Source organism: Cimex lectularius, unplaced genomic scaffold, assembly GCF_000648675.2.
Source record: "Cimex lectularius strain Harlan isolate CLEC.00 unplaced genomic scaffold, Clec_2.1 scaffold177, whole genome shotgun sequence".
Lineage (NCBI taxonomy): Eukaryota > Metazoa > Arthropoda > Insecta > Hemiptera > Cimicidae > Cimex > Cimex lectularius.
Window position 1 is genome coordinate 39,240 of NW_019392787.1, and position 26,312 is coordinate 65,551.

Here is a 26,312-nt window from a genome sequence, read left to right on the forward strand (position 1 = left end):
GCTGTGACTTGGCCTTACTAAAAATTAATGAAGATATAGGAATAGGCATATAAATTCATGAATGCACTCAGTGTTAACTTTTCCAATGCTTTTGGGGTGGTCAACCATGACCTATTTATTTGGAAACTTGAAAATTTACTTGGTTTTTTGTCCTCTAGTTATAAATTAATATCCCTTTATTTGTCAGGTTAACAAGTTGTCAAACTATCTAGTAAAAAAAACTCTCATTTGACCATCTTGTTAAGTCTGGTATTCCTCAAGATGCAATTTTAGGACTCTTATTGTTTTCGAGCCAGATTGTCTCTGATGTAAACTACTTTAAGAACATTTTATTGTAAAAGAACAGTAATATAGCCCACATATTTTCCTTTGTGAGTATAATATTAGGAATAAGTTCATTAAAGTATGTACTCAGGAATGAAGGATACAAGTTTGATTGATGTACGTTTAATTTACACATTGGGGGTTCACATAGCTAGCGATAGCCTTGGCCAGCAGGTTGAATTTTTAGAATTGAAAGCTGATGAACAGCTGTAAAAAAGACAAAAAAGGAAATATGGTATTTAGTGTTAAATACTACAATAACAGTGCAGGTATCCTTATAGAAATTGACATTTTTTTCTTCAAACAGAAAAAAAATTAAATTACATTAAATTAAATGATAGCATTGTCTTTGTTACTCAGAAAATAAATGGATAAAATAAGTCAAGAAAATTTAACAGAACACGTTTATTATATAAAAATACAATTTTTAGTTGGATTGAATTGAACTTGACAAGAAAAGGGCATGTAAAAAGCATTATGTCAGAATCAACTATGATGGCAAAGTACTGAAAAATGCCTGACAGATGGAACCAGTGCCAATAGTAAACAGGTTGACCAAAAAGCTGTAGTTTAGCTTAAAAAAAGATTTATAATAATACTTAAATTATAATATTATGCATTTGTTTATTTTTTTCTAAACTTAAAAATGGTGTTAGTACATTTGAAGTTTCAAACATTTGCGTGAACAGTAGTACGTTTATAGGATAAATATAGTGAAATATTCTTAACTTGATGAAAATTAGGATAGAAATAAACTATAAATTCACAAAAATAAATAAATAAATGAATAAAAATAAAAACAAAAGTAGCAGCAAATATTATTAAGTTAATAATGTGAACCTGAAGCTAGAACGATAAATAGGGCAAAGCTTAGTCAACTTCTTCAACAGTAGGGCCTTTTCCCCCTTGGCCACCTCCTTGGTGAAGTTTTGTCATGATAGGCGAGCACACCTTCTGGAGATCCTTAAGTTTGTCCTCGAACTCATCCTTTTCTGCTAATGTGTTTGAGTCAAGCCAAGAAAGTGTGGCACTACATTTGTCAAGAATGGTTTTCTTGTCTGCTTCAGACAGTTTCGAACCAGAATCCTCAGCAGCTTGCTTAACACTGAAGCAGTAAGTCTCTAGGTGATTCCTTGCAGATACTTTCTCCCGCTGTTTATCGTCTTCAGCACGGTATTTCTCTGCGTCTGCCAGCATCTTGTCAATCTCGACTTTTGAGAGACGGCCTTTGTCATTAGAAATGGTGATTTTCTCAGATTTCCCAGTTGAAGAATCTTTAGCCGAAACATTCAAAATACCGTTCGCATCCAAATCAAATGTAACCTGAAATTTGTATGAAGTTTTTGTGTGTGCATACATTGTATTTTAATTAAACTCACCTCGATTTGTGGCACTCCTCTTGGTGCTGGTGGTATTCCAGTAAGGTTGAATGTACCCAAAAGATTATTATCTTTGGTCATTGCTCTCTCACCTTCAAAAACCTAATGAACAATATAATTAAAACATTACTATTTTATGTGAAAACGTATTGTAATTTAGTTAACGATCATTTTGGTCTGCCTGCAAAAGAGATTTGACTTCATAGAAATTTCACAGGCACACTGAAGATGGCAAAATGCCAAAATGTGTCCAATCCAGCAATGATAGGTGAGTCAAAATGATCAGTAATGACCAATGAGGAAATCTCACAATTGAATTCATATTGTAAAGTGCTGAATATTGGTGCATTGTAAAATACAAATAATGTAAATATAACAAAACAAATTCAAAGTTAACTTTGGACCATACCTGGATAGTAACGGCTGACTGATTGTCTGCATAAGTAGTGAACGTCTGCTTCTGGTTACAAGGAATTCTTGAATTTCTTTCAACTATTTTTGTCATAACTCCACCTGCAGTTTCAATTCCGAGGGAAAGGGGTGCAACATCGACAAGGAGTACATCCTGAATGGCTGAGCTCGTATCTCCACTAAGAATTGCTGCTTGGACTGCTGCACCGTACGCAACTGCCTCATCCGGGTTTATGGAAAGATTTAATGATTTTCCACAGAAAAAGTCCTATGGGAGTTTAAAAAATTATATCTATTTTGATACAAAATAATTTATTTTTTGTTTAAAAAAAATGTTATTTTTGTTTGAAAAAAATTACAAAAAACAAATTAGCCTTAACAATTTTTTTTATTAAAAAAATGTATATACCAAAAAATAATTTATTTATTACCTGGAGCATTTTTTGAATTTTGGGAATACGAGTTGAGCCCCCTACCAAGATGACATCATGGATCATACCCTTATCCATTTTTGCATCCTGAAGAGCCCTCTCCACTGGACTTATTGTAGATCTGAGAGAAAGTTTAACATTAGGTTAAATTTAAGTTAATTATAGATAATTAAAAAGGAAAAGGCAGAAAAAAATCTAAGATTTAAACTAATTTTACCACTACTTATATGTATATGTGTAAATCTAAAAAATATTCTCTGTTACACTTTACAGATATAAGTAATTTATTGGGTGTTGGACCATCCTTGTAATTTCTTCAAACATCTTTCTTTCTCTGTCATGTCTATTTCACATCATAATTCTACACCCTCGGTGCAAAACTCAATGAGTTAAATCTGGGCAGAATGAGATAAGTCTACATTCCAGTAATTCTTAACCTATGTACTGGTATTTTACAAAATTTAATACATTGAATTTGAAGAAATGTGAGCACAATAAAAAAAAAGGTTACTCCAAAATTGAATCGAACCTGGCATGTTTCGTATCATGGTGATCCTTCTTATACCACATCTATATTTTGGTTAATCCATATATGTTTACCAGTCATAATTGACCATATTAATTATTTCAATTAATTATACATTTTATCTATCTTGTTTGAGATGAAAAAGGTAATGCCATAAGTGGAATTTGAACTCGAAGGCCCTGGGTTTGAATCCTGCTCATGTCACTAACTTTTTCTTCTCAACCTTAGACTTTACCTTAGATAAAAAGTATAAATAATTGAAATTTTGGTTTATGTTTTCTAGTTCGTTGATAATTTGTTTATCATCATAATAATCTGCTCAGCATTGATTGTCTTTTTCAATAATATAGACAATATAGACTTTCATTACCCTATTCAGAAGTAAACAATGTAATTTGTGTGTGAGTTTCTTAATTAAACATGAATGTGGGTGTTGACCCGGGAGTTGGTTGAACCTGTATTAGATCACTTGCTGGGTGCGTCTACATTTGCAGATTTTAATGTTACTCAAATGCGTTTTGCCTTTGTTCTGTACTCATAACAAAACACTGACCAGAATAATAAAAAAAAAAAAGAGAATTGTCTTCACAGAAATAACACAGACTCAACACTGAAGATGCCTTAAGTGAGGAACTCAGTGCCACTTCACTACAGTTTCCTCATAAGTGGATGATGGTTAATTTACAAGCATTCTTCAATTCTTTGTACTTTTTTGGCATAAAACCTTGCAAGTGTATTATTATATTCAGAAATACACAAAGTTTATGTATATACTTTTTAAAAGGGAGTTTGCTGTTTACTTAATGATGGTTCAAATCTTTCATTAAGTGGTTGTATTTTTTAGGTAATTTTTTTACCTGAGATCTTTCATATTACTTGATTTGGTATTTTTATTTTATACCTTTAACATTGTTGTGATTTATTTAGTCAAACGTTTTCCTTATTTATATATTTGCATTATTTGATGTTTTATTAATTTGGTATTACTATAATTGACTAAAAATTATATTAAATTATGCGATTTCTCTGTGTAATTTGCAGGGTGATGAACATGTAATTTGGTTGTTACCGATCATCTTGGACTGCCTATTCTATGTTGGTCTCCATCTTGAGTGTTGGGTCTGTGTTATTTTTGTGAATTCAGGTTTCTTTTTTTATTGTTCTGGTCAGTGTTGTGTCGTGAACTGACATTAATTAGTGTATTTATGATTTTTTATGTTTATCATAATTTTTTTAAAGCAGTGATTATTTGGAGATCATGAGATGCGGTCTTGTGTGAAGTAGGTTTAGAAAAACATTTTCTTTGTTGTGCCAACGTTTCGATCTTTCTTTAGATCATCTTCAGGGTCGGGAATTTACAAACATTGTTTAGATTACACAAATACATTTAAGATGTGAAAATGAATTTGTACAATGATGTACACAACATAGAATTTTAGGTTTAATCAAAGCATTTAGGGATGGTTAAGGGTTTTTAGGGGCTCGGTGGCCGCAAGGTTTAGTCTTTGACACGGCGCTCATCACTGTAAGGTAAAGGTCCCAGGTTCGAATCCAGCGGCCCTGCATTCGAATCCGATATACTTACAAACACCGGCACCCTATATATTGATATTGGCAGATATTAATGTTTTATGTTTATATACGTTGGATTCTGAAGGGATGGAGAAGGAAGTAGGGATAGAAAAACGTTTTTATATAACGAGTCGGCTTCTTTGAGGTGAAAGGGGCCGACAATGGGAAAAACGGGTAATGGTTTGTCGTTCGGGCTTAGTTTTCTTTTCAGGATTATTAGGTAAAGGAAAGATGACTAGAAAGATAGACTATGTAGAAATTGTTTTATGTGTGGAGGGTAATGATTATTTTGTATGTTGTATTATACGTTTTGTGTGTTATTGATATCGAATTTGATTTATGATATTAGCGTAAAAATACCATTTTTAGACACACTCGTAATAAAACAACCAGATGGCACATTAATCACAGATTGGTTTCAAAAACCAAGAAACACAGATCGCTACTCGCTACCTCAATTTTTTTCCGCAACAGCAGAGGTTATATCAACCCTCGGAGTGCGTATGTCAGGTTCGAATGCAGGGCCGCTGGATTCGAACCCGGGACCTTTACCTTACAGTGATGAGCGCCGTGTCAACGCCGAAACCGTTGCGGCCACCGACGCCCCCCTACATCAACTTTACATCACACCATACCCCTTCGTACAATAATTAACTACTTTAAGCTACTTAGCCATGAATCTTTTCGAACAAATGCTTTCATTAAACCTAAAATTCTATATTACGTACATCATTGTACATTCACATCTTACATGTATATATTATGTAATATGTGTGGACAATGCTTGTAAATCCCAGGCCATGAAGATGATTTAAATAATCATCGGAACGTCGGCAAGATAAAGAAAATGTTTTTCTAAACCTACATCACACCGCATCTCATGATCTCCAAATAATCATTAATTAACGGTCACTAAATACTCCGCATTTTGAAAGTATGTTCAATTTTTGTCCTTATCGTATGTAGTGGATTTGCTTCATGTTTTAAATTATGAAAATGATTCCTAGTTGATGTATGAATATTCAAGATTATTTTTACAAAATTTTTGATTTTTCCCCCCAATGTTTGCTCTTGTAGGTATAAGTTATATTTATTTAATAAATTTAAATATTTAAATATGATTTAATAAATTATCTTTACTGAAGGTTGAAGTCCATAGTTTTTAATTTAATTTTTAATGTAAATTGTGCTATATTAATACCTGAATAAATCCATGCAGAGTTCCTCAAACCGCGCCCTGGTTATTTTAGAGTAGAAATCGACTCCTTCGTGAAGGGCATCAATTTCAAGGGACGCTTCAGTACTTGATGAGAGAGTTCTCTTTGCACGTTCACAGGCGGTCCTGAGCCTTCTGACGGCTCTCACATTGCCACTCATGTTCTTCTTGAACTTCCTTTGAAACTCGTCGCAGAAATGAGAGACGAGGCGGTTGTCGAAGTCCTCTCCGCCGAGGTGGGTGTCACCGGCAGTGGACTTCACCTCGAAGAGGGAACCTTCGTCTATGGACAAGATGGACACGTCGAATGTCCCTCCACCCAGATCGAAAATCAGCACGTTCTTTTCTCCTTTTAGGTTCTTATCGAGACCGTAAGCCAAAGCCGCAGCGGTCGGCTCGTTGATTATCCTCAAGACGTTTAGCCCTGCGATGGCACCGGCGTCTTTAGTCGCCTGTCTTTGCGAGTCATTAAAATAAGCAGGGACAGTCACTACAGCATCTGTCACCTTTCCGCCTAAGTACCCTTCTGCGATTTCTCTCATTTTGGTCAAAACCATGGAACTCACCTGTCAAGATTTTACAGAATTGTATATTTGTACGTATGGTCAAGCCGAATGAAATTCTTACTTCTTCTGGTGCAAATCTTTTAACTTCACCTTTGTATTCAACTTGTATCTTTGGTTTGCCACCATCGGAAACGACCATAAATGGCCAATGTTTCATATCGGCTTGGATTTTTGGATCGTCGAATCTTCTTCCAATTAATCGCTTAGCGTCAAAAACCGTATTTTTCGGATTCATCGCCACCTAAAACAACAAGTTAAAAATAAAAGGGTTAAATTTATTTAAATATGTATAAAAGCACAATCCACTAAAAAGCACAATCCACTAATTTTTATTTTACATACAGGCTCAGTTTAACTTCTTCCCAAAGCTCAGTTTCCTACTATTTTTTAATTTTTTATTGAGGCATTTTGGGGAAAAACCACGAGGCGTTTTACTTTTTATATTTTATGTATGGTTTTTGTTGGACCTCTTAATTAAAGTATTTTGTTTTTAAGTAATTGATTAATTTTTTTTATGGAAAGTGTGGTTGAGATGAAAAATTAGTGTCATGAGCAGGACTTGACCCACGACATCCGGATTACCCCATAGCATTGAACTATCGTGACTTCAGAACTCGAGATCCAACTCATTTTATTTATTTTTTTGGCTGGTTACTCACGAGCCAAGAAGTTTTCATCTAACTCTACAGGATAGCGGAATTTTAACATAACTATTTATTACAGACATGTATATGCTGATGTCTCGGGTTTCTTTTGACAGTGCCGGCATGTTTCTGAATCTGTTTTGCCATTTTTAGGTGGTAATTCAAAAAACCGAGGCCTTTAATTTTCCTCACATCTTGCCTGTTGACTGAGAGGAGTTTCTTCGACTTCCTTCATGAGAGATTTATGAATCTCTTAGCTTATTTCAAACCTGGCGCTTTCGTCCAGTGCTTGGCATTTTTTCTCAAGCCATTATTCCAGCTGAATGTTTAGCTCACTTTTTGGTGTGATTAGCAGCCCGGTCCCATGGGTGAGAGAGCCACTTCTTCTTCAGTGAGTTGGTCAGCCTATTTGTTTCGTTCTATACCTACTTCAAAGTAACTTTGTAGGACCTTAAGCAATTTAGGTACTCCCAGACCAGTTCGGAACTAAAATCATACGCATTTAATGTTTTATAGCTGTGTGACTCTCTAAAAGTATGTAGATCCGTGCACCTTTTTCTTCTTTATCAACTCCTGTGCACAGAGTTATATTGGACGGATCTCGGCAGGGAAGAAAGTTGAAACCAGACCAAGGGGTTTTGTTAGGGTGTACTGTACCCTTACACCTCCTTCCTGTTCCATCTTTGATCCTTCCTTTGCTATTTATGAAACTTGGAAGGGTCTATCAAAGATGAGTTTTCCTATCATTTTGTCAGATACTGTTATAGCCATCTCATTTATTTTGTTTCTTCTTCCTACAGACCCCACGACCATACAATCAGAAAATGGACTATATGCTGTTACAATAGTGGATCTAGGATGCAAGAAGGTACAGGGGCAGGAGTATCTGTTTCTAACCTCAGAGCGCATAAGTATCGTAAGTACATCAGTTTTTTTCAAGCTGAAATCCATCCATTTGAGAGAGGTACTCAATTTAATTTAAATAGACGGTACAAAAATAAGGGCACAGCTTTTATCTCAAATAGCCAGGCAGCCATCCGAGCAGTTAAGTGCAAACAAAATTGTTAGCTCAAGGATGGCGCTGAATTGCAAAACTAAACAGATTAGGTGCGTAAAGCAAGGTTACACTCTACTAGGTCCCAGGACACGCAGGAGTAGAGGGAAACTAAGAAGAAAAATCTCTTGTGAGGAAAGGGGCTGCTAAACTGCTGATATGCCCTGAACCATATAGGGTTCCACACTTCAACGAGCATACAAGAAGACATGGCGAAAGTTAGGAAACGACGAAATATTCACTCACACAAACAGTCTAAAAACATCATGACGAGATTAGGAAAGAAAGAGACAACATAATGCATCAAACGAAGTAGAAGAACTTCGAATTATAACAGGATTGAATGTGCATTTGAGGAAGACTGGCATCAACCAACATGGTGCAGGTTCTGTGAAGAACCAGAAAAGACCTCAACGCATCTAATTACTGACTGTGGCGCAACTTACCCACAGGAGGAAATGCTTTGGGACGAACAATGTATAAGTGGGACTTACTGGTGTGGAATAGCACAGAATGGGACGTCCAATAGCTCTTAAAAGACACAGTATGTTAAATTATCTTAGAATTTACATCTACATCTAGATCTGACTTAATTTCCTTGTATCTCAGAAGTCTGGCCCTCCCAAAGCTACCCTTTGTAGGAGAAGGAGTGCGGTTTCTAACGCTGTTGTGAGTCAAGTATGCATTGCCTTTGTTATATTAAGATTGTAGACTTAGCCATTTGTTTTACATCTCCTTTTTTGCCATCATACGAAGGCTCCATATGCTCAAAGTGTGTTTTCAGTGAGTACAAATACTTTGAATAAATCGACAATTTCTGTATTGCGTACATCATTGTGTAAATCCCAGGCCCTGAAGATGATCTAAAGAAAGATCGAAACGCACAAGACCTAAGACCGCATCTTACGATCTCCAAATAATTAATAGTAACTCATTAACCTCTTACGAGAAAAAAATCATTCTTTGTCTTTTCTAAAACACAGAGAAAGAAAACGTTCGTACTCATTGTACAAATGGTAAGAAGGAGTAATGCACGAAGTTACCTGATTCATGAAGTTGGTGGATTGCTGGAAAACCGTATATTTCAAATGATCTTTAACCCTTCGATAAATGTTTCATAATTTTTCTTCTCTATCCGTATTAACATCGAAATGAATCTAGAAATGTAATTTATGGACTATGACTTTCCGGCTAAAACTGGGTCCCTTCTATTTTTGGCGTGCCGCGTCTTTTTCCGTTTTATTTATGACTCCAAACATTTAAATATAACACGAAGAGGTGTTACATTACACAATTTACAACGTCCATATTAATCAGTTTTCTTATTTTATTATTGAGCAAAAATTGATGTAGTTTATATTTTTACTTTATAAATTTAGTGGGAGATCGCGCCGCGAAGTCCAATAGACCCAACAAGCGAGGAAGAGCCCCGACCAAATTGTGAAGTTTCAATGCTGGTAACATAACATATACTAGAGTGTAAGCATAGAAACTTATCACAGTAGATTAGCTACCATAATTAGGGTTTCAAATTAATTTTGTGTTTTGAATATCATGCCAAGATTGAATTCTCGTGCTTTCTCAAAAAGGTGATCGAGTTTTAGATAAGAGGAGTTTTTTTTAAAGACGTTCGCAAAGATTGGTCTAGTTAAATTTCATATCCATTTTGTGGGACTGTATTTATGGTTTTTTTTTTTTGGCGTTATGAACTATGCATATTAGCCATGTGACAATTCATATATGTGTGTTCAAATTTTTATTGTGAAAAAAGGGCCAGAGGCGACGGTGGGAATCGAACCCACGACCGCGGCGTGAGTCTCTCATGCTAACCACTCGGCTACCGCGGTCCCCGTATTTATGTTTGTACTTATAATCGATAAAAATTAAAAGCAATTCTACTGCAATTAAGAAAAACCGAAATAAATTAATGACCAAAATGACGTTAATGTCTTGATAAATGTAACATTGAAATTGAGAGAAAATTGTGTAACATTCTTACAGCTATTTCCTACTTACTTATGAATAAAACCGTTGAACAACACAAGGGGTAACTATCTACGAAGCTCTCGATAGCTCAAGTGGTTAGAGTAGCGGCGCGTTGAGCCGAAGGTCGTGGGTTCGAATCCCGCTCTTGACACTAACTTTTTCATTTCAAACAATACCTTTCATAAAAAGATTAATTATTGAAAGAAGTTATTTGGTCAATCAGACCACCAAGGATTGGTATCTACGAAGCCATAGTAATGGACTTCAAATTGCAAATGCATGTTGCTATTCCCTAATAGCTACATATATTTGTTCCAGTATGCAGTGTAATTGTATAGTGTCTTTTTCTTTGTCATGAGGTAGTATATAAAATAATATAATGTTCTTTTTGGTGTATCAGAAAATTAGTGAACGATCTTTTTTTTTTTGTTTCGTCCACACTTAAATATGGTTGAATTGAGGTTACCAAATTTCCCAAAAATTGAACGTTTTTTTTCTTAAGTTCGATTGAATACAGAATAATGAATATAATCGCATTTGTGTAACGTAATCTGACGAGAATTAGGTGGGCGTGAGTCTAAATCCGGACAGGGCGTCAATGCAAATGCGGGACCTAGTATAGTCGTGATAATTTCTACGAAGTCTTGGCCTAATCTTGAACCCCTGGCCTGTTCAAAAAGTTAACATAAAACTTACTGAACACAACAAAATAATTGTTAGTCGAAATATTTCTAATTTGATTTGATACTGATTTGTTTCCTTTAGCAGAAAGATGTTATTAATAGTGTTAGCACTTTTTCAAACCACATAACTACCCTCTAGCAAAACCACTTGGGCAAAGTTATTTTTATTCTTTTTTCTCATAAAATTATCATATTTGTAGAACATTTAGCTTATTAGGTAAAGTTTAAGAGTCAAGCCTACGACCTTGCGCACCGCGATCAATATGTTTCTATTGTGCTATTTCTATTATTATCTAGAGCTATTAATCTTAAGGATTTTTATCAGATCCTAAAGATTTATGAAGGGCTACCATGTCTGTCACAATGTTCTCAACATTCCTTTTGTAAACAAACTGATCCGATTCCGTTTCAAAAAGTTGCACACAAAGTCCTCGATCCATCCTAACCCCTAGCCCGGTCAAGCCTATTCCACTACACCCATGCCAAGAACCGTCCAGATCTAGCCAGCTACCATTATTTTTTCTCTAACAAGTGTCCTGCGGGTATGTGCTAGCCATAGTTTCAGTTTTGACCTGGAGAAAAAGAGACATATACGCACATATGTATAACATATACCTGGTAGCGTGTTTTTTTATTTGAAATTTAATCAGTCTTTTAGCGGCGCGTTTAATTTCCTTGTGAGACCTAGGTTTTAGAAGGGATGCCCATTTTTATGGTGTAACTTGTTTTACCAAAAATAACACAAAACCAGAACTATCACTTTTATTATTGAAAATCAGACAGGAGTCAAGAAAAATCTTTTTGTGGCATTTTGGGTGTACAAACGCCGTCTGATGTTTGTCGCTTGATGTACTACAACCGAAAGACATGCCAGCAAATATGGTGAGATGCTACGTTCGAGGCAAAAAGCATCAAATTTTGCCGCCTCACCGACGAAACATGGAGATTCTCGTTATCATATTTAATCTCGTGACATTTTTCCTATACATTTTTATTACTTGGCTTCTTTTATTTCAGTTAAAATGATAAAACACATGAAATCCAATTTCGTCATGGGAAAACGTTTACTAATACAATATTATAGACAGTGAAATTTAAATTGATCTAAACAGATGAAACTGTAAAAAAATCATAAAACAATTTTGCAAAATGCACTTTTATAAGAGTCGTAAATCAATAGTAATTAAAAGGAGTACAGTACATACGTAGGCCGTAATTTCTGTTTCTAATGACATGAACCATTCTCGATTTTAAAAGATAGAAGCGTTCAACGACTTGCATCCATATAAAGGAGAGTCCTTCTCGTCGAAACGTTTTCTAAGCAGTTTATACCGACCTTGTAATATAAAAAAAGCGAATCGTTTTAAACCTTAAATAAAAAATAAATAAATAAGGGAAGTTTAACCGATCTATTATAACCAGTGGGTGGAAGCTATTTTGACTCGTCCGTAAAATTAATATTAATCTGGACTCTAAACAGAAAAAAAAACCTAATCCGAATATTAATAAGCCAAGTCACTTGTCACAGTATTGGAATTTGAATAATGTTAGCTCATTATCTCACTGTGTGCTGTAAATATTCTCATACATAAATTTTCCTTGGAAATGAAATGTGTTACAGTTTGGTAACATTATTGAAGTTTGATACTTTAATCACTCATTTCCAAATAGAAATCGATAGTTTAAAGCAAGTTTATCTTTGGATTTATTTGAGGCCATTTTTCGCAGATCTATGTCAGTTTATTTACGTTGATCTATTACACTCATTCTACATTCAATGAAGGTGGCGAGATGCCAAAGCGCGTTTGACCGTGATAAACAGCGAGCATAGGCGGACCAGGATAATTCTGGACTATCAAACTGAAGAACGGACCAGGTTAATTCTGGACTATCAAACTGAAGAACAACTAGCAGCACGACAAAAAAGATTTCGCTTAAAAAACTTTGGGATTAAGGTAAGGAAAACAAGGAAAAAGACGATAAAAATAGTTGTGACTTTATCTGTCGGCAAATTCTAAACTTTCGTAACTGACGAACGGTTTTCCATTCACCATGTTGACTGTCAGTCCTTCAGATTACCATCGTTTCTGATCAACTGGACTTTTTTATATATAAAAAAAAAATTGCAAATGCACAATGTAATTTAACACTTTCGTCTATTGGCTATACACATGTTAGACCCATGATGAACCTACGTATCGGTGATTTGGTCGACAAAATCTTTTAAGCTGAAAACATTCAGGAGGATCCTCAGTACTGCTCATAGAGTGTGCCTGGGCATCAGTGGAGCAATGAAAACCATGTAGCTTTGAAAATACTCCTGGATCTGCCACTACTCGATGTCTTCATTCAAAGAGAGCCTCAATTACAGATTTATACAGTGGTAGGCTCCTACTCGCATAAAGAGGAGCAATTAATTCGAGAGGACTTCAAGTAGACAAGGTTCTGGGATGAATTTGAAAAAGCTCCAAGTTTTGACCATATTACTCCTAAAATTCTCAAGCATCTTCCCAAAAGAGCAATCACATTCATCACATAATAATTGTACTACTATTGTACGATTGAATATATAAAAAATATATTTTGCATTGTATAAATTCACTTTTCCACGTCCAAAATGTAATTGTTATATGTAAACAATGTTTGTAAATCCCAGGCCCTGAAGATGATCTCAATAAAGATCGAAACGTTGGCACGGTAAAGAAAATGTTTTTCTGAAAACAACATCACACCAGACCGCATCTCACGATTTCTAAATAAATAATTGTACTGTTGCAATAATTCTGTTCTTAGTACAACCTAATCCCTTATACCATGTAAACACTCCTATATCCAAAAGTTCCCTTAAAAAGAAAAAATGTGACCTCATATAGCCAACAAATTTGATGGGAATTTTTTTTAGAAAAGATCGTATTAAAATTCTTCCAGTTTTCGCTAATGCCACTCAACTGCCAACCATGGTGTTAGAAAATTTTAGGTGTAATAAGGTCAAATCCTGAAGCTTTTTTAAAATGAAATGTTGTATAGTTTGTTTTTGAAGTTTTGTTTATCGTTTATTACCCACAAGCACGTGTTTTTTCTTTATATGGAGAGTCCATGGGTTTCCTGCAAGATTTTCGTTTCTTTTATGAAGTAAAGAATACTTCTCAGGGGTGTGTACAGGTCAAGAACGGCTTTCTCATGTACCATAACTTGTCTGTAGTTATTGTAGGACAGTTGCAAAGGCAATCCTTAGTGGTCTGATTGACCAAATAAGTTCTTTCAATTAATTAATCTTTATATGAAAGGTATTGGTTGAAATGAAAAAGTTAGTGTCAAGAACGGGATTCGAACCCACGACCTTCGGCTCAATACGCCGCTACTATAACCACTTGAGCTATCGTGAGCTTCGTAGATAGTTACCCCTTGTGCTGTTCAACGGTTTTATTCATAATTAAGTAGGACATAGCTGTAAGAATGTTACACAATTTTCTCTCAATTTCGGCCAAACGGTTAGATTTTGTGACGGTAATTTCAGTTTCGAGGCACAAAAAGTTCTAGCATCCTAATTTTATATCCGTTGGCAGACTTCATTAAATAAATATTTCATTGAAGTTATGGAATAACCAAACGCCCCTCAGACCAACACGTCAGCAAAGTCTGGCGGGTCCAGACGGCCGCCCATCATCTTAATCAGCATTTCTTTAAACTAGTGTAAAAACCCTAATCCCCAAATATCCTTTCCTTACTCTTACGATAGCCTTCTGCCTGTCACTCTGTCGGTTTAAAATTAACATTGTACCGTTTGGACAATAAAGTTTCTTCTTGTTTTAAAAAGTCTTCTTCAAGCGATTACTTAACTGGCGCCCGGAACAGGGACCGCGAATAGCTAAAGTTTTAAAGTCGTGACCATTTGTCCCGCAGTTGCGTCCATTTGACTCAACGGAACTTTTAACGTGCACATCGGTGCTTTGATCGCGGTTCAAAGAAACTTCTCGTAAAGTCAAGACTGAAAAGATTCCTGCAGCGATCATTCGCTTTATCCAGGAGGAAACTTCTTAAAAATCGCCAAAGACATAAGAAAGAAGAAAGAAGAAAGAAGAACCAGCAACCTGGAGAAGAACACTATCGTAGGAGTAAGTAGCCATCTTTCGCTTATTAAACATTCCAAATTAATCCTTCCTTCAAGCCTGTTTCCAAAAATTAATTATAAAATAACAAAAGAAGACTACCACATTCCTTTTTTCGATGGAAACCCTTCACAACTAGCCTTCTTTTGTGAAATTTTGGAAACTGCATACAGCGTATTGTGTGCGGAAAATATTATTGAAAGAGATTATAACCATTATGTTTTATGCATAAAAACACAAAGCAAACTAATTGGCCCAAATCATCCATTTAATAAAAACCCGCGTATAAACATGATTCGCAAAACACAGTTTCTATGCGCTCCATAGGTAGACCGCGAATGCCCGATTTACGATCTCCCTACGAAGTGACTCATTGTGAAAAAACAAAGACGAATCATGCTGTTAAAGACAGACTGACAAAATTAGAAAAAACCATCGAGACACAAACAGAAAAATTCGATAATTTTTTAGGACTAGGCAAAGAATCGAAAGGAAGCCCCCAGAATATCAATTAAATTCTGTGAACCTATCGTTACCGCATTTCATTGACGGACACGGACTGAAATGGTTAATAGATTCTGAAAACTACATTACACCTACAGCAATACCCAAAGACACAATTTTATCAACCCCTTCAAAATTTCAACCCCCACTGGCAAAAAGAGAGGGGGAAAAATCTTGCTGTCTAAGTTTGTATGAAATATTTCAAAAACAAGTAAATGCGAAATTTCATCTCTTTCCTTTTTCAGACAAATACGATGTTTTGCTAGGGTATAAAACCATGCAAGACCTAAATATAAAAATAGATTTAAGTAATAAAATTCTTATTTTCCCTGGTGGCTTGATCACTTTTTAAATTAATAAAAAATATATAAATAATAAAAATAATAATAATACAAAAAACGAGACAGCTTGCTAAGTCAAGTCCAGTGAAGTAATGGCCATTTGCCCCGAACTCATGGACATTGACGAAACGCAAAGCACCCGTACGAGCGAAGAAAACATAGTAATGGCCAATTGCCCCGAAATGTCAGTAAGCTCAGATTTGAGTAAAATAAGAGAAGGTATACCCTCATTAATCAGAACTCCGAAGAAAAAAATAAAATTATCGAATTATTGAAGGAATATCCAGAAGTTATTAAAAGTGAAAATGATAAATGATGATAACTACCGATGAAAAACCAATTTATTCGCGAAATTATAGATACACACAAGTGTATCGTAAAGATGTAAAAATAGAAATAGATAAATTATTAAAAAACAGAATAATCCAACATTCTAATTCCCCCTATAATAGTCCGATTTGGGTAGTTCTTAAGAACACGGATGCTTCTGGAAAGAAAAAAGTTAGAATGGTAATTGACCATAGAAAACTTCATCAAAAAACACGAAAAAAATTACCCTCTAATCAAAATTCTAAGACTCTCTTTGATTGCATATAATAATACTATTAGTAGCATAGTATAATACGATTATTATACTATTAAAGATAAGATCTTCAAATCTAAAATGACTCCTAATGAAATTACTTTCGGACCAACCCAAAATTCATTCGCAGAAGATGTACTCCTAGAACAGAAAGTTAAAGAATATCACGATAACAGAGAACTTGTAGTTAAAGTTATACAAAAACAAATCGAAAATGAAAAAGAAAACAGAACATATAAATTAAATCAAGCCTGGGAAAACAGAAATTCCCGAAGGAGAAATTTATATATGAGACAAACAGTTTGGAAAAGCTAAACCTAAATATAAAAAATGAATTTATTCTAACGATACAAAACTAGAAATTCAAAGAAAACAGTAAGTTCAGTGTAAAATACATCCCAATGTTATCAAGAGACCACGGAAATTTTCAGGAAACCCTATATCTGTTACAGACGCGGACGTTACTCGCACTGATTCTCCTGACTTTAGCGTAACGAGCCAGACCAGTCGAAATAACTGACTTGTTGCTATTCATCTACATTCATTCATCTATACATTCATACACGTTATTGACTTAGACGTAATAAAAAAAGAATTAAAACATACACGAGACTTGATAAATCACGAACTGAACGAATCAGACTCACTTTTGGCACTATATCAATACACAAAAAAGAAATTTGATCATATAATTAACAATGAAACCAAAACTAAAAGGTCAAAACGAGGGCTCATTAATGGTTTTGGAAAAGCAATATCTTGGATTACCGGAAATATGGACTCCGACCAAGCGATAAACGCCATCCAAAGTAATTCTTTCCATTTGCAGCATAATGTTGAAAATCAGATGGCCATTAGCAAAAAATTAATTGACCAATTTAATCATGACGTTCAGACAATGCAAGACAATAATAGAAAATAAAATCTTGACAAATCCTATATTAACCCAATTAGAAATAAGCAAAATTTATAATGATTTAACTCTAGTATTGTTAGAAAACAAAATTAATGATGTCGAAAACTCTATAGAATTGTGTAAACTTAAAACATTACATCCTTCAATCCTAACGTATGATGATCTTGAATCATAGAAAAATACAAGAAATATTACATTTGTATCGCCCAGTCTTAGTACATTCTGGCAATTAACCAAAGTACATTGCTCTTTTATAAATAATGAACTTTATTATCTCATTGATGTGCCTTTACAAAGTTCACTCCTGAGACATACTTCCTATTGTCCTATCCAGTAAATAAAAAGTATCATGTAACAACATTATATGCATACCCATCTTTAGTCCTTAAAGCGAAGGATGACCTATTTACTGCTACCTGTTTAGATATAAGTAATCAAAATTATTGTAGCAACATATTAAAAATTAATAATCATTGTATTAAATAAATTATTGCAAATGAAAATCTTATTGATTGAATATATGTCTATACATCGAGCACATCATTTATTAAATACCATTCATAGACATAGATTTAGCTTTTAAAACCAAAACAATTGTAATTAAAAGAAATAATGTTAATAATACAATATTTATATATAATACTAGTTTAATTAAAATAGATAAAAATGAAGTATTGTTAAATAAAAAAATTGTACCAATATTTAAAGAATTAAAAGTTATATATTGGTATATATAATACACAAACCGACGTATTTAGAGTGGCGAAAGCTAATATATCTTTTGAAGATTTACGTAAGCTAAATGTAAAAATGCAACCATTGGAAATATTGGAAGATGTTCCCTCGACATTTTCAACAATTTATGTTTATGTTATAATTTGTGTGGGCATTCTGTCAATATTGTTCATGTTAGTTTATTTGCGCTGTCTCCATAAAGAAGATCCTCATCAAGAAGTTGCGTCTCGGCCGACACCTGCGTCTGTTTTTTTCTAGCAGGAGCTTCGAACTTAGGGACGGAGGAGTTATGGAATAACCAAACGCCCCTCAGACCAACACGTCAGCAAAGTCTGGCGGGTCCAGTCGGCCGCCCATCATCTTAATCAGCATTTCTTTAAACTACATAGTATAAAAACCCTAATCCTCAAATATCCTTGCCTTACTCTTACGATAGCCTTCTGCCCGTCACTCTATCGGTTTAAAATTAAACATTGTACAGTTTGGACAATAAAGTTTCTTCTTTTTTTTAAAAGTATTCCTCGAGCGATTACTTAACTTCCATACCATTCCTAGGGAAAGCGATTAGTTGTAAAAGTCAAGAAATAAAAAAAAAATTATCTCAATATTTAATGTGCGGTGATTAGTGACCGTTAGTCGATATTTATTCGGATATCGTGAGATGGTCTGGTGTGACGTAGGTTTCAGAAAAACATTTTCTTTATCGTGCCAACGTTTCTATCTTTATTGAGATCATCTTCAGGGCTCAAAGTATTTGTCTTCTGTGTAATTATGCCTTTATTGCGTGTCGGGTTGAGAGTACCCAATATTCAATATTTAATTGAAACTTATTTAATTTGAAGCTACAAAATTTTTGACTTGGTTAATGAATGGTCATTTCATATTTGTAATAACGTTTAAATTATTAATTAAAATTAATTAAGGTTTTTAGTTGAGATAAAAAAGTCAATGGCATGAGCGGGATTCGAACCCACGATCTTCGGCTTGATACGCCGCTGCTCTACCACTTGAGCTATCGTGACCTCAATCCACTCGGACACTAAGTTCCCATCTCAACCCCACCTTTTGAATTTTCCCTCCTTTTTGGCATTTTTTTATCTCAACTAAAAACCATAATTAATTATAATATATTGATTGGTCAAGCGGACCACGAAATTAGTGTATTTATTAATTATCCTGGTGAAGAGGGTATATTCCTAGTAAGCTCAATGAAGTAACTGAATAGTAATTTTTAAAAATGTAGAATACAACAAATACAATAAAAATAAAACTTACTGATTAACCAATCAAACCAAACATTCGAGTAAACGAAAACAACATTTACGTTTTAAACTGCAGTAAAAAATCAGTGTATTTTGTGAGTTGATCATGTGGTTCATCTGATATTAAATGAAATGAAAGGCCACTTTGAGACGGATAATAAACAAAACCATTACCAAGTAAAACATTTATCGCCCACAGCTCCGTCAAGACAGTTTCGCCCCTCATTTCGTCGAGGCCCAAATTTGGTACTAACGATGTCCCAATCCACATGGCATACTAGCAGACAAGAAACAAGATTTCAACTTATATCATTTCAGCCTTTTCAATTTTTTTATATTTCTTAACAAGACAATTAGTTACGATAAATTCAGTTTTAAAATTTTTATCGCAACAATTGCATTTAAAATTTTAACTATGGTTCTTAAGATGTGTCGGTAAAAATAAAGTACTATTTCAATGTAAATCATCGTTTTGTACAGTTAGTTTTGTAAACTTTCAATACTTTAAAGATTCATGTTTCAATTGAGCGGATTTTAAATTTATTTTAGGTTCTGTGTGAAATACAAATTTATATTTTAGACTTCATTTGGTCGGATATCGAGCGAATGGTGAGCGGGATTGCATTTGAAATAGAGAACTCCTGATTCCGATGGGTCAAGGTTTGCTGGGGCTTTTATGCCAAAGCCCTTGCCTATTATGGACCGAATCCTGCAAGACCAAAGGTTGTTCGCCACGGATAAATGTCACTTGTCATTGCCCTGCTTAAAAGCAAGGGCGTTTAATTTTTTAATACCTAAAGGGGAAAACCATAATCAATAATATATTTATGATAAACTGTAAACTTAACACAACTCAATATATATTTATACTAGAATATGATGAAAAAATTGATTAATATTTTCCGTTAATGTTTTAAAATTTATTATCGTACAGACGTTAAATTTGTGTGATTATTAAAGAAACTGTCTTTTCATAGGTGGCTATAATCTTATGTCGTTTAGCTTATTTGTACTACAGGTTCGATCTAAAAATTCATTTTTTCTTTACTGTAAAACCTTATTTCTATGAATAATGTTTGCATGACATGAACGGATCGAACTTCTTGCCTGGCACTGCATACCTTCATTTCGATTAAATAGAAGGTGATGGATGGAAAATTGTGACAAAAGCTGTTTTGCACATTATCAATTTTATTTCTAAGTTTCAAGTTATTCTATTAGACTTTCCAAGTTGATAAGTAATGATTCTTACAAATCATCAAGAAAATTATAAGATTTATTTATCTGCCGTTATTAATAATTATTTAACGATTTTCAAATGTAAACTAGGTCAAAATAAATATGCTGTGGTTACAAGTAACAGCGTTGAATTTATAATCACTTAGGACTCGTTAAAGAGCCGGTTCGGCCGTTTTCGCTCGGCATCTAAAATTAACGAAAATCCTGGTTTCTATCTACCGTCCGTGCCATGGTGAAGGTATTTGGAACAAAACCAGTAAAATTATAAGCGCTTATCGAACACGTTACTCCTACGTCTTTTTAACTGATTTCTGCCATGTGAACGATAAATTTACTTAAACCTGCCGGCTTGGATTTGGCGATCGTTGAGACTCGCTGACAGTTCTAAAGCGAAGAAAATATAAATCATGTGTCACAGGGGCTTTGTGACTGCACGTCAAGATTACATTTTTTAGAGACTTATTATGTAACAAGCGACTTTTTTTCCAGGCCTGATGCCAGGGCATACAAGGTATGTAGTCAGTTTTAGCTGTATGACAGGGAGAGGGAGAAAGAGACGTACAGAAAGGCGATTGTGAAAGCAAAAGATATTTAATGAAAAGGAATATGATAAAGAAGGGAGAAAAAGAGATCTGTATATACAGACAAAAATAAATAGATAAGAAGAAAAGATAGAGAGGAAGAGGGAGAGAAGAAATGACAAAATGGAAAGAAAAGAAAAATAAGATGTAGACTTAATAGACAATTACCCCGTGTGAAAGACATTCGAAGTTAAGGCTAAGAGAGCAATATATAAATACATATTAAGATGTAAGAAAAAAAAAAGAAAAATGGAGAATAAAGAGTAAACATAAAAATGATAGAGATAAATAAAGCAAAGCTTCTATAATAATATTACTGCTGATAACATGACCCAGTAAAGGTCTCGCAATTGACTCACTGATTTTATTTAAAAATAGCAGATTGAAAACAAAACAATAAACGTTTAACTTAATCAGAAGGAATTAAATGCATCTCTGATAATATTGTAATACAATAAGGTGAAATTAATTTGAAAAGTTTTTGTAGAACGTGAACATAGTGAGAACTGGTTAAGGAATAATGAGTCCATAGTACAAAGGATTACAACCAAATCGATACAGTTTTAATTAGTTTTGAACTTTCATCTCACATAAGAACATTCATTCTTTAGGATAAGATATTCTCTAAACAAGAAAATATTTTTGAATTCAATTATTAATACATTAATATTTAATATCTTTACTGGAAGATATTCTGAAAATGGTTTAACTTTGAAATAGACTGGGAAAGAGATGAATTTCGACAAAAGCTGTCATCAGTGCTGGGTCGGATTTACAATTTACGTTCTGTGTAATAATTCAAGCTTGTCTGACGTTAAATCCGTCAAAGATAACAAACATATTGACATCTGGTGTCATTTTATCATCGAATAGGCTAAGAAAACACAAACATATTTTCAAAGGATCTTTTGAATCACACGGCCCTCTGAGCATGAAATAAATTAATTAAATGCAACAAAGGCTTGGTCCTCGGGGGCGTTGGTTTATTGACAAGTTGATAATTAACTCGTTATTGTTGATAAAACAAATATATTACAGCGTAAAAACATTGTAAAAATTATGTCCTCTGACCTCATTTTACATTCTTAAAAATTCAGGACGCAGTGTAACATAGAAACAACAATTTTGATTTATTTTTGGGACGTATAGTCGTTAAAATCACATTTATTAAAAAGGAAAAAATCATAGGATTGCAAATAGGCAAAATGTCAATTGATTCAAAGTTGAAAAATATGCATTCTATTTCTATCTTCTTTTGACACCCTTTTTCCTCGTTATTTACAGGTCTTGCCTCACTCTGCCGTCTTGCCATCTTATCTTTGATCTTGTTAGGTCAATGAAAATTTTTGTGTGTGAAAAAATACCGTTTTTAAATGTGAAATTTTAATTCGAAGAGTTTGAAAACGAAGGACTGATGTCCTCACCAAATTCATATTCCAAATGAAATTTCAGAAAATTTTAGAACTATCTAAGCAAAATAAACTTGTGGAATTAAGTTTCCTCAAATTTTGTAAAGAATAGATAAATAATAATGGATAAATGACCTCAAAATGACAATATTTATTGCAAATGGATTAATAGGATTAGGAATTTTACAATTTAAATATATTTTTATCTTTTTTAATATTTGAACTTCTAATCGGGGTTAATTTTATTTTTATAAACTGTTGTTGTACTTGGTTTTTGGCAGCGTCTCCGATGAGTCGTTCGGTGTCGTTGAAGGCGACATAGCTTGGGGTGGTCCTGTTACCCTGGTCGTTGGCGATGATTTCAACCTTGCCGTTCTGCCAGACTCCGACGCAGGAGTAGGTTGTACCGAGATCTATACCGACGGCTGGTTTTTTGGCCATTTTCCTTTTTTTTTAAAGTGGATTTGGTGTGATACGGTGATCGACTGAAACTTTATGCACGGTCAACCCGTCAACGGTCCACAGCCGACTCCTACGCCCCACCACGTACTCGCTCCCTCCACCTGACTGGAAGCTATAAAATCTTTGGCCGCAGGTTTAATACTTAATCACCATTTTTATTGTTACAATTATTTCATTGTGCCAATTTGTCTTTTCATTAATGAGATGTAACAGTAAAGTTTACTTTTAATAATAATTTTGTATAACAGCAAGTCAATTTGAAAGACCTATGGCCAGGTGCATTGATATTTGCAATGTCGCCAACGAAATTTGTGGACTTTAGGACCGATGATCACAAAGATAGACTAGAAAAAAAGCACCAAATGCTAAAAATTTAACTAACAATTTATTACTTGGTTTTGCTCATAAAATTTCACCATTTTCGTCCAGTAGCGTCAAAACCGGACACTCATATTTTTTATAGTTTATTTCGAGCTAGGCATATGTAATTTGTCGTTATATTAATTACAACATGCTTATTTTAATGTAAATCAAATTAAACGAGATCAAAAATTCATGAGTTGTTTGTGCTAATAAAGCTAATTGACTATTTGAAACCAATAAAAAAGCTAACAAACAATGAATAGATTATCAGAAAAGCAGAGAAAGGCAACGCAAGTCATCATAACAAAAAAGTCTACATTTTGAAATTTGAATCGGTACTAAAACTAATAGACTACTTGAAACTTCGAAAAAGTTTTTCGGCGATTTATCAAAAAATTCAATATTCCAATTTTTTGGCTCGAATATGTTTGATTTGACAGCGAATTACAGCTCTGGTGCGATCTCAAGTGTAGCAATTTCCATCGTGTCACTAACGAAATATGTGGATCTGCTTTGTCATGCAAAAAAACGACCATTAAGTCCTCAACTATCAGTTCATGGGCGACGTTCCCCCTTAGAAACGGTTAATGATGGTTCATTTGGATCACTGCCGAATCGTATTTACAGAATGACATTCTCATCCCCCGACACCACGTTATACGAAATAGATCGCGGTCTTGGCACTTTAATAAAAAAATTTAGACAAAAATATGTTGTTTTTTTTTTCAAATTTTCTTATGCCTAACGACAGCTAAGCATTATAACAGCCAACATACCAGAGTTTCTTTCATGGGGGGACATGATATAAAGTTTTAATAAACAACAAATAAGAAAAAAAACCTATTTTTTAACAATAAGGACATAAATTTTTTTAAAAAGAAGTACAAATCAATTAAACTGAACTAAGGAACTAGGGAAAGTACAATCAACGAGAGGTCTTCCAAGTAATCCTCTTATCAACACCATCACCGAGGGAGGATTTTCAAGTTCCTTCTGATGGGCTAGTATCAAGTAAAACTATAATAAATAAGAGACGCGTTTGCCTTTTTCAGAAAAAAACATCAACCATTTTTTGTTTTAAACCCTCGGGGTGCCGGTGTTTGTAAGTATAACGGGTTCGCAACAGCAGGGTCGCTGGATTCGAACCTGGACCTTTACCTTACAGTGATGAGCACGGTGTCAACGCCTAAACTGTTGCGGCCACCGACGCCCCCTAACCATCTCCTTTATAAACTTAGAAACTTCTCCCTAACTTATTATCAATTGACACAGAACAGTGGTTTTTGTTTTATGCATATTTTTCTCTAATAACAATAATTAATGGATTAAAATGAAAGCAGGTAACATCTCTTTGTTTTAATTAAATGTTATTACTATATTTTCATGTAACATAAATTATTTTCTCATGTAAATGAGTTCCGTATTGCTCCAGACAATAATTAAGAATTATATTTTTACTACATAGTTATATGCAAATTAACTCCTATGTAAGAGGGAAATGGAGGAATATCAAGTACTCCTTGTTAGCTAGATGTACAAGACCGAGGTCTGACGCCAGACTGCCAATACCCAGGCCTGCCGATAATTGTAAATTGCAAAAACTGGAATTGCCGGCGTGTGTGTCCTTATTGTTAAAAAATAGGTTTTTTCTTATTTGTTGTTTGTTAAAACTTCATGTCCTCCAACTTCTTTCATGTCCTCCCATGAAAGAAACTGGTATGTTGGCTGTTATGATGCTTAGCTGTCATGAGGCATAAGTGAGAAGAAGCTCTGTACACATTTGTTGTACATACAATTCAGTTTATATAAATCAGTAATCAGTCACCCCTATGAAAATTTGTTCTTATGAACCAATAAAAATTCAGCTGTACCAATTTCTATGTTTAAAATATAATTGTGTTAATTTTTGAACGATTATAAATGTCATAATAGTGGAGAAAAAGCATTCTTACAGCAGTAAGAATTGCTTAACAAGAAAAATTGGACTTATGAAGTAATACATTGTAGGTCTTTGAGGTGATTGCAGTATTGAACATCTTCAGTCATTGGTCAGTGTCATAAAAAATTCATTGTGATTTGTGGTCCGTACACAGTCTTTATAAAGAAAAGAGTTTTCAGGAAAAATGTGATCCCTCAAATGGCAGAACAGTGATAATAAATTTATAAATACTGTTTAAAATGTATATTTCACCGGTGAATAATTCTCCATTTCCCCACCAGGGACACTTTACCTAGATATCTAATAAATCTGACTCCTATTCAAAAAAATTGATAGCAGAAAGTAAATATTTACCATTTAAAAACTGGTCTTTTGGAGTAAAATCAAAGATAATGATCAGCTAGTATAATGCCATGTTGTAGTAAGGCCTTGGTAATGTTGCAGTACTTAACCATCTTGAATCATTGGTCAATGTCACAAAAACAAAGTTAATTTTGCTTGCACTTTTTCAATACACATATTTATTTACAGTTAATTCAAAACTGATAAAAGCTCAAAATTCGTTGGAAATATACTGAAATATACAGTAAAGTAGTCCCAGAGAAGTGAAAAATTGGTAGAAACAATGAACTACAACTGGCATCAATGCTGAACACAATTTTACATTTAATGTAGCTAATCATTTGGTTGCTCTCATATGGAACTTCCTAATGCATCACCGACAACCTGCAACCGAACAAAATTTACTGCTTTGGTAAAACGTGTACTAGGGGAAGAAGATCTACAAAGCCATGAGAGCTTAATGAAAATTAGATTTTTTTCATTAATTGTAGATGAGTCAACGTGTCTTTGGGGTTGATGATGAGTTTTAGTCTGTGTGTCGGTGAACTCAGGCTGAAACGGCACAGGGTCACTTACTGGGTCTGCCTCCACTGGTTTGTTGAGTTATTCAAACACTTTTCGGTATTGTGCCAATTCCTCACTGAAGATGGTGCAATGCTGAAATGTTTTTGAGTAACTCAATAAACTTGCGAGTGGAGACAGACCCAGTAAATGATCCTGTACTGGTTAAGCATA

The 26,312-nt window shown here is 34.3% G+C and overlaps 1 protein-coding gene across 1 annotated transcript; it reads right to left on the minus strand.

Annotated features, from left to right (window-relative positions):
- Positions 1-714: 714 nt before the first annotated feature.
- LOC106660779 (heat shock 70 kDa protein cognate 2-like) lies at positions 715-23,010 on the minus strand. Its single transcript, XM_014383700.2, has 7 exons — positions 22,739-23,010; positions 6,487-6,666; positions 5,845-6,425; positions 2,546-2,666; positions 2,113-2,382; positions 1,704-1,805; positions 715-1,647 (listed from the first exon to the last, which is right to left on the minus strand). The coding sequence occupies exons 1-7, from the start codon at positions 22,910-22,912 to the stop codon at positions 1,195-1,197; spliced, it is 1,881 nt and encodes a 626-aa protein (XP_014239186.1). The 5' UTR covers positions 22,913-23,010; the 3' UTR covers positions 715-1,194.
- Positions 23,011-26,312: the final 3,302 nt, after the last annotated feature.

What these genes read in the sequence shown, in the direction of transcription:
- LOC106660779 (XM_014383700.2), bottom strand. Translation starts at nt 22,912, where the DNA reads ATGGCCAAAAAACCAGCCGTCGGTATAGATCTCGGTACAACCTACTCC. An exon ending in AAAGATTTGCACCAGAAGAA is followed by an intron (nt 6,426 to 6,486) that starts GTAAGAATTTCA and finishes AAATCTTGACAG; the next exon opens with GTGAGTTCCATGGTTTTGAC. An exon ending in GAGGAGTGCCACAAATCGAG is followed by an intron (nt 1,648 to 1,703) that starts GTGAGTTTAATT and finishes TACAAATTTCAG; the next exon opens with GTTACATTTGATTTGGATGC.